The following is a 10,002-nucleotide window of genomic DNA, read 5'->3' on the forward strand; positions in this document are numbered from 1 at the left end:
CCCGGTAGGGACAGCAGTGAAACATGTGTCCAGCTACCCCGCAATGATAGCACAACGGATGGTTGTCGGGTGTTCGCCAGACATCGGTCCTTCGAAAACCACGACGGCGTACGTTCGGTCCGGAAGACCCTCGGGTGACCGGTGCGCGTGGCTCGTAGGACGTCGTCGAAGGCAACAGGTAGCGGCTGGGGACCATGGCGTAACTCAAGGTCTGGGGGGGCGGGGTAGCTGCGACGGGTGTGGGCACAACGGGAGCGGGCACGGCCAGCGCTTTTTGTACTTCTTACCCAATAATGTCAGAAACTGTTGCGACCTGTGGCTGTGGTGGGATCGGCAGGTATTTAGCCACCTCCTCCCGGAATATTGCCCGGAGCGTTTCGCGCAACGATTCCATCGAAAACTGTATATCTTCACAAGCATTGGCGGTGATCATAGTTACAGCAGCATGTTGATATTGCCGGGCACGCATGTCAAGTGCCTTTTCGATGGTGGTCGCTTCCCTGATGAATTCGTCTACTGTTGTTAGTGGACTTCGCACTAGGCCGGCAGATAACTGCTCTTTAACACCCTTCATCAAAAGGCGCACTTTCTTATCTTCCGACATGGTCGGGTCTGCACGTCGGAAGAGTCGCTTCATCTCTTCGGTGTATACCGTGACAGTTTCATTTGGATGTTGTATTCGGCTATTTAAAAGAAGTTCCGCTTTTTCCTTGCGAAGTGTGCTGGTGAAAGTGCGCAAGAATGCCACCTTGAATGTGTCCCATGTGCGGAGTCCGGCTTCGTGATTTTCAAACCATCTTCTCGCAGAATCTTCCAGCGCGAAGTAGACATGGCGCAGCTTGGAGTCAGCGTTCCAGGCGTTGAAGACCGCCACTCGGTCAAACTGCTCCAGCCAGTCTTCAGCTTCCTCATGGGGCAGGCCGTGGAAACGTGGTAGATCTCGCTGCTGGTGGAGCAAGACCGGTGTTGTCGATACTGGCGGATTCATCGCGCTTACACCAATGTCCACTGTTAGTTTGTGGTCAGAGAGAGGACCGCACTCGGGAGGAAGACCTTGCAGTCGGCGACTGCTCTGATGTACTGGTGTATGTGCCTGAGGCGTGCGTCCTGGGCTTGGGTCCCGGCTTGTAGGAGGTGTCCGGTGCATGAAAGTCGAACCCAGCACCTCCACCAAATGTCGCGTAACAGTTGGCCGGGGCAGGCTCAGAGTTCAGAAAGAGCGTTAGAGCTCACTCTTGGAGGTAGTACACTTCGTTCTCTCACACCTCTGCGCGTCTTCGGCGTCAGCGCATGCTACAATATATCACAGGATAGCTTTTACATCGATACTTAGCATCAGCAAACATTGGCTCCATTCTCAGCAATTTGACTGATTTGAGCCTCCTTTTTCAAGTTTTATTTTTCAAAGTATTTCAAATATTTGAATAGTTGCACACTATACATTAATTAATCAGCATCCGCTTTTCATTCTGTGCGTTTTGACACCTTTTAAACCGGATTTACTAATTTTCATTTTGAGAATATTTCAGTCATTAATAAAAATTAATTACATTCGTTAAATATAATTGATTATTTTACCTTATATTAGCCTCACCAAGCATTGGCGTTTCATTCGGAGCACTTCCACGCATTTCACCTCCTTTTCCAAGTTTTCACTTCTCCAATTAGTTCAATTACTTAATTGTTCAATTGCAAAGTCTAGGCTTTCTTAATTAGCCCCATCAAGCATTGGGTTTTCATTATCAGCATTTTCACACCTTTGAAACCCCTTTTTCTGTGTCATTTCTTGTTAATTCAATTATTGTGTACTCTAAATTTTTCTTATTTAGCATCATCAAGCATTGGCTTTACATTCTGAGCATTTTGACACCATTGAAGCCCCTTTTCCCATTTTTCATTTCCTTTGAATTATTGCAATTGAGCAATTGATCAATAATCATCATCATCATCATCATCATCTTCTTCTTCAGCCTGACTATACCCACTGCAGGACGAAGGCCTCTCCCATATTTATCCACTTAACCCGGTTCTGTGCTAGCTGTATCCACCTGACCCCCGCGAACTTCTTAACCTCGTCCGCCCACCTAACTTTCTGCCGCCCCCTGCTACGCTTTACTTCCCTTGGAATCCAGTTTGTTACCCTAAACGACCATCGGTTATCCTCTCTTCGAACTACATGTCCTGCCCAGGCCCATTTCTTCTTCTTAATTTCCCCTAGAATGTCGGTAACTTGAGTTATTTATCTGACCCACTCTGCATGCTTCCTATATCTTAATGTTACCCCTACCATTTTTCGTTCCATAGCCCTCTGGGTAGTCCTCAACTTAAGTAGAACTCTCTTGGTTAGCCTCCACGTTTCAGCCCCACATTTCAGCCCCACATAGGTGAGTACAGGTAATATGCAACTGTCGTATACTTTCCTCTTGAGCGATACCGCTAAGCTGCTAGTCATAATCGGCGAGTGCTTGCCCAATGCGCTCCATCTCAATCTTATTCTTCTTGTTATTTTCTTTTCATGGTCCGGATCTGCGGTTACTACCTGTCCTAAGTAGACATAATCGCCTACTACTTCCACTACGTCGCTTCCTAATGTACACTGCTGTTCCTTCCCGAGGCTGTTGAACATTACCTTAGTCTTCTGCATATTGATTTTCAAGCCTACCTTTCTACTTTTCCTGTCTAGGTCATCAATCATTATTTGCAGTTCATCCCCCGAGTTGCTTAGCAAGACAATGTTATCAGCAAATCGCAGATTACTGAGGTATTCTCCATCTACCCTTATCCCTAACTGCTCCCTTTCCAAGTCTCTGAATACTTCCTCTAAGCAAGCTGTGAATAGTACTGGGGAGATTGTGTCTCCTTGCCTAACACCTTTCTTTATGGGAATTTTTTACTTTCTTTATGCAGAACTATGGTTGCTGTGCAGCCACTAGATATATCTTCCAGCACTTTCACGTACGGCTGTCTACCCCCTCATTTCGCAATGCCTGCATCACCGCCGATGTTTCAACTGAGTCATATGCTTTTTCATAATAAGGGCTGGTGATATTCCGAGCATTTTTCTATCACCTGATTGATGGTATGGATATGATCGATAGTAGAGTACCGTTTCCGAATACCTGCTTGATCCTTTGCTTGATTGCAGTAACAGACAGTAAGCCGATTGGTTATAATTTTTAAGGTCCTTAGAGTCCGCTTTCTTATGAATGAGCATAATGTTTGCATTCTTCCATGGTTCCAGTACCATTGATGACACCAGGCACTGCGTATACAGGGTGGCCAGTTTTTCAATTGTGATATCCCCCCCCCCCCCACCTTTTAGCAAATCTGTAGTTATCTGATCCTCTCCAGCTGATTTCCCCTCTTTCATAGTTTCTAATGCTTTCTTGACCTCGTCCTTCGTCACTGGTGGAACGTCTGACTGTTTTTCCCTGCCGCCAATCTCGTTACGGTCCTGACTGCTTTGGCTGCTGTAGAGATCTGTATAGAACTCCTCGGCTACTTTGACTATCTTGTCCATATTCGTGATGACGTTGCCCGCCTTATCCCTTATCGCATACATCTGGTTTTTGCCTATGTCCAATTTTGTTTACCAATTTAATGCTTCCTCCGTTCTTTACAGCATGCTCAATTTTCTCCATGTTATACTTCCTTATATCAGCCATCTTGCGCTTATTGATTAGCTTTGATATCTCGGCCAATTCGTTCTGGTCTGTTGGATTGGAAGCTTTCATACTCTGGCGTTTTTAATCAAATCTTTCGTCTCCTTAGACAGCTTACTGGTATCCTCTCTAACTATCCTACCGCCTACTTCTACCGCACACTCAGTAATGATATCTCTGAAATTATTGTTCATTGCTTCTAGGGTAATGTCTTCATCATCGGTTAGAGCTGCATATCTATTCTGAAGCGAGATCCTAAATTCTTCTGCCCTCCCCTTCACTGCTAATTCGTTGCATTCCTTTTTCAGATTTAGGCTAATTCGGGACCTCACCGTCCTGTGGTCACTGCATCGCACTTTCCCGATTACCTCTACATCTTCCACAATGGTGGGGGTTGAACACATTATGAAGTCAATTGATCAATTTCGCACCCTAAAGTTTTATAATTAACATAAACATTGACTTTACATTCTGAGCATTTTGACCCCTTTCAACCCCATTTTCCTTTCTCTGAATTCAATAATTAAATACAAATTATTAACTCGTCATCGCCTACCATACATCAATCAATCATTAATCACTAGAACCACAAATCACCATGATACGATTTTTACGCGGTCCCGATTATTTCCAGCATATGGTTCAGACTACAACTATTACTACTATTTCTACTCTGCCGACGGCTTTTCTACTGAATGAGCAGTATAAAATGCATCACTTATTATTTACCGCACCGCGCAAATATTTCATGCAGATAGCAGCGAAGAAAAAATCAGACCGCCGCAATGTACGAGCGCCAACGGTCTCCTTCATGCGGAGCGCCCGGCCGCGTAGGTTCAGTTGGGGACCATAATGGCGCCGCTAGCTCATCTGGCAACACTGGTCTTTAGCGGGCGGCGGCAAGTGCCCTCACAAGGATGGCACCACCCTAAGCCGAGCGCCGCGGCGAAACATGTAGGCTCCCTACGACGGACTGAACGAGCTGCGTACGTTACAAAAGTCGTGGAATAAAGGGGAACTTCGCATGATTCCGGGCAAATCCCTTTGTTTTAAGCGTTATCTCATTGCGTATCCACTTTGAGACATACCAGTTAAGCAAATTTTTGTATTATCACGTACAACAACAGCATTGCGAAGGCCACACGACGTCATAAAGATATTGTTTTATTTAAAAAAGTGGCAAAGTTTTAACGTATGCGAATCGATGACACACGGTACGCGAATCTCACACAATAATCGGCGTAAAGCCGCGAAATGACACCGCACGTTGGCGAGCTGAGCACACGCGCATTAGGAAAATATCATTCTAATATGTTCCTATCCCGTAACACAATGCATGGTGGTAAAATCAACACGTGCATCGCAGAGACATTCGAGCTCGTAATTCCGATGAATTATCACCAGTGCCAAGAAATATATGTGGTTAATGGAGTTACACAACATTATGCCGGAATGGATAGTGCCGAGGTACTAGATATAGTAACGAAATACGTCTACTAACAACGAATTGTGGCCGCAGATCCAGGTCACGAAACGTACGTAAATAACTAGAATCAGAATGAGACGAGTACATTCGGAAAGTACCACCGGATCATGAATGACAGTTCACCAGCAGTGGCGTAAATACGTGAACATTTCAAATGCTACTGGTAGGTTAATATGGCCTCATGCATTTTGATTATTAAAATTTATTTAGTCTTGTGTTCTTTTTAAGTGAATCAGATGGGATAATTTAAATGAGAACGTCGTTAACTTTTAATGCCAGGACGATGAGCCAAAACTTCTATATACACTATAATAACTGCAGGTACACGCTAATGCTCCACAAACATAATATGGCTTTATTTTATTTATTTTTTTGCTAATTTTATTCTTACATACGAAGATGTGCGCTGCAAATATTTCAGAATGAAAACACCTCGTTAAAAGAATGTCCAAAAGAACGTCCAATGCGTTCCAGATTCTGTTGATATTAAACCAAACGGAGGACAACATTGCCATACAAGGCGACGCAAGAAGCATTAACTGAGAGTCGCACTTACCACTTTGGCGCCTGCGGGTGAAGAACTTTGATCTCGCACGCACAGCTGAAGCTGGGTGACACACGGTGCGGCGCCGATGACATCACAAAGCAGAGGTTGGCAGAAAGTGCAACTGATGCAGTTTAGAGTACCACGAAAACAGTAACCAGCAGTGGTTGGCGACGTTCGGGTGAACTTCTTGCACAGACACAACACTGTCGATTGCCGATTGCAGTGGACAGGCAAGCCTGCAGCATGGCATAGATTCCGAGGCCTCGGCACTTGCAGGGTTTGAACACACGTCACAGTTCGCAACTGCAGCGACTGAGAAGAGAGGCGAGGAATATGTTGTGCTAGTCTGGTTAGTCCTGGGAGGAGTTGAAACGTCCCGAATCAAATAGCGTAACCTGGGCAGGGACGGGAATGCAAAGCTGTGCTTCGGCTGCTCCGTAGCATTCTGCTGGGGTTAGGCCTAGTCTCGGCAAATCTCACCTATCCCAGACGAACCACGTGCCGCTATCTCAGCAAGATACGCTATCCCGTATCTTGATCGGCAAACGCCTCTGCTGAAGCATTTGTTATCTTTGGAAGCCAACCTTTCTGGTTCCCGACTTTTTCATGCTGGCGTCCTATAAATTATAGCTCTACTGCTATGTTTTCCTTTCCTGGGCTGGCCCTGGCATGTACAAGTACCACGTGATGTGATGGTCGCGAGCATTACAGATTGTGTGAACGCAGGTGAGAGTATCTTCACGTGACGAGACCTTTTTGAACACTTCATTGTTATCAGAAGAGCATCATGAGTGAAAGAAAGCATGGAGTAGACGCTCAAACTGAGCGATGAATTAAGTATACCAATTTTCAATGTGAGCCGTAGCTAGGACGAAGATGCTCTGCTGATATTGTATATAGGTGCTCAATGTCGTTTTTGATGGCGCATGTAGAGGCGCACATAGCAAGAGAAACTACGGGTGAGAACGAAGGAATGCTGGTGGGATTTGTACCTTGGGCTCCCCTTAATGTTCGGTTTATTCTCGTTTTGTACCGGAGTCCGTCACAAAACTGTATGTACTACATAAGACTTGGGGGAGGAGGGGGGGGGGTGGAAAAATAGACGTCATAGCAATCATACACATCCTTCCCGGCACTCTAAACAAACTTACATCAGTTGGTCAACAGATCAGAGCAGATCAGCAGATGATTGGCAGCAATGTAACTTCAGAGATTACCAGTTTGATCATTTCAGAATGGCGCTGATGACACTACAGCAGGTCGGAAGAAAATCGAAACTGCTGGCTATCAACGTGCAGCGTATTTTTGCAGGCTCGTACTTCGACGACGATGATAATGATGATACACTTTTTATTTCTAAATTGAAGTTGAGTGGGAGGATTGTAGAGCAGATCAGGTTGGAATGCAGGGTCGACTCGCGTAGTAGCCGGACTCGCTAGTACTTTGTGCTAGGCTTTTCACCTGTCAGGGCCGCCTCCCACACGTAGTATGGATGGCGGTCACTACAAGACTGCCAGCTTGTTAGCATAGCCCCATGTTACACAGAAAAGCTTGGGACAAGCGCCATATCGGTTTGGGCGAAACTAGAACCGAAATTTAACAGCTTTCAAAAGGTGTTCGTGTTATCCTCAGCCAATAGCTTATGCGGTTTCTCGTTCTATGCTGGCGGTTTTAACACTATTCTTTCGACCAGATTTTAGAACCGCTCTCGCTTACAGTCATTTTCTGCTGACTAGTGCACCGCCATCCGGATCTGTCTCTTTGGGGACCGCTGGACTGCGGAATCTTCGAGGCCGCGCTTGCACCGCGATTTGCCAGCATTCGAGCGCTGTAAAATATTTTCAAAGATATTTTCACCGTACCATTGTGTAGCTGCAAGATTTGCATATATGTATTAAAGGAAAATGCAGCATGCTTTGCAGTATGAGTTGCTTCCGCGCAAGCCACTTGTTGGATAAATGGTACCCGTGAAATTACCAGTCTACAAACAGCTCAATAGGCGGAAAAAAAAGTAAAGCCTCGGTCCGCTGGTCGAGGTTAGCCCGGACGCGAGAGGCAGACAATATGACGGAGGCACCGATAGGGGCGGCACCCGATGCGGTGTGGCACCCCCCCCCCCCCCCCCTTCCAGGTAGTCAAAGCAACACGTCCTTTGTCCGCACGACTTGCTTCGATGGGGCAGTTCGTCCTGCGTTCGGCACGACTTCGTGCAAGCATTCACCTAATAATAGTTAAATTTATATTATTTAAAACTAAAGAACTAATCATTTCCAATGACCGTAAGTTGAAAGGTACTGATTACAGCATTGGGGAGGATTTTTCGCGCCCTGTCCGCAATGCAAGCATCTTGTTACCTTTGCTAAGTCGGAAACCCCAAAATTTCCCCTCCGAAAACGCTATTCATCGGCACTAAACGGTATATATTCGATGAATCATCGCAGACGGTACAAGAAATCGCATAACATACGGTTCATTATCGCATAACTAAACTTTCTAGCAGGTGCCCCCGCGGTAAACTTCAAAATCTTAGTTTATCGATAATTTTTACGAACGTACGCAGTCTTCTTCCCAAACGCAAGCACGTTTCGAATCTTGTCTCATCGCCCGAAGGAAACATACTCATCCTAACAGAAACGTGGCTCACAGATGGCATCACCGATTCAGAAGTTACTAGCCGATCTACCAAATTTTATTGTTTTCCGTAAGGGCCGCGAGGGCTCCCGCGGATGATGTGTTGTTGTCGCCACTAACTGTTACCTTATACCGATATTCACATTCAATCAGAGCTAGAAATATTATGGGTACTTTGCCGTTCCACAGCTCAACCCTTCATATTAGGTATCTGCTACCGACCCCACCCTACAACAATAAAATGTTTTTTTTTTTTTTGTAGCCTTAACGATAACCTAAATCAACTCGTTATTAAACAGCCTAACGCATGCATTATTGTTTTTGACGATTTCAGCTTCCCGGCTATTGACTAGTAGAACCTAACCATAACTGGAAAAGCAGAAATAACAACCTTCATTGATGTTTGTCTAAAATTGAATCTTACCCAGTTAATAACAACCCACGCGCGTCACATGATAATCTTCTAATGTCTTGGATCTCGTACTAACAAATCAACCTGAAAGTTTTTCATCGCTTACTTGTCTGGGCGAAATTAGCGACCACAAAATTCTTCACGCGGCATTCACTTTCATACCGGAATCACGCGAAATATACAGTAAATAAATCCGCCTTTATGACAAAGGCAACTACAGAGAAATTAACCATCAATTGCGCTTCTTTTTTTCAAAACTTTCAAGCTGGCTTCAATGATCGATCAGTTGAAGACAACTGGCTGGCCTTCAAAACCAAAATTACTGAATTAACATATAGGTATATTCCCACCGTCACATTCCGTGCCAATCGGAATTAGCTATGGTTTGCGAAGTCACTGAAAACGTTCAAAAAACAAGAAAAGCTACTTTTCCGCGCAACAAAAAGAAAGCACATACGCATGGAACAAGAACTAGGCGGCCGAGGATATCTATTTCAAGTCCATACATAACGCCAAACGCATATTTTTTCCCACTGACCTGCCAAAGAATATTTATCAGGTCAGTGGCCCAAAGAAAAAAAAAAAGCACTGCAGAGCCTACAATGGAGTAATGCGAAAGCACGGATGTTGCTGTTGGTTGCTTCTAATTGCTTAATTAACTTATTGTTTACACAATTTAGTCTTTGGTACTTTCAAATTGCGCACCAAAAATTCGCTATGCCCTTTTTCGGCTCTACTTCCGGTAGCGTGACGCCACTTTAATTCACTTCTTATTTACCCATTTTAGTATCCGGTACTTTCAAATTACGCGCCAATCCCTTTCTATGCCCTTTTTCGGCTCTAATTCCGGTTGCTTGACTTCACATCCTTGACGTCACCCAATTGATTACCTTATTAAACTACTCTTTGGTACTTTCAAACTGCGCGCCAATTCCTTCCTATGCCCTTTTTTGGCTCGACTTCAGGTTGCGTGACGCCACATCCTTAACACCACCATAATTGACTGATTTATTTAACTAATTAAGATAAGGCAAAAGAAAAAGGCTATGATTTTGTCTGGTATATGAACGGAAAAGTTCTGGTTCGAAAGACCAGCGATACAGTTGCCATCGTTATTAAGACCAAGCTGTAACTGACGCTTTGTTCGCTCTTATTTGTTAAAAAAAAAAAAAAAAGCGGTGGTTGATACTCGCTATTATTTGCCCAGTGATGTAGATCAACTAGTGTCAGAGTGCGACCTCTTACAAATGTATTTACCTGAATA

At 44.6% G+C, this 10,002-nt stretch overlaps 1 protein-coding gene across 1 annotated transcript; it reads right to left on the minus strand.

The window, feature by feature from the left end:
• Window positions 1-283: 283 nt before the first annotated feature.
• On the minus strand, window positions 284-988 carry LOC146179096 (uncharacterized). Its single transcript, XM_084580110.1, has one exon. It carries the CDS (start codon window positions 986-988, stop codon window positions 284-286), a length of 705 nt encoding a protein of 234 aa, XP_084436236.1.
• Between the last annotated feature and the right edge of the window lie 9,014 nt (window positions 989-10,002).

The sequence above is a fragment of the Amblyomma maculatum genome, chromosome 9 (assembly GCF_055883805.1).
Source record: "Amblyomma maculatum isolate TAMU_Amacu chromosome 9, ASM5588380v1, whole genome shotgun sequence".
NCBI lineage: Eukaryota > Metazoa > Arthropoda > Arachnida > Ixodida > Ixodidae > Amblyomma > Amblyomma maculatum.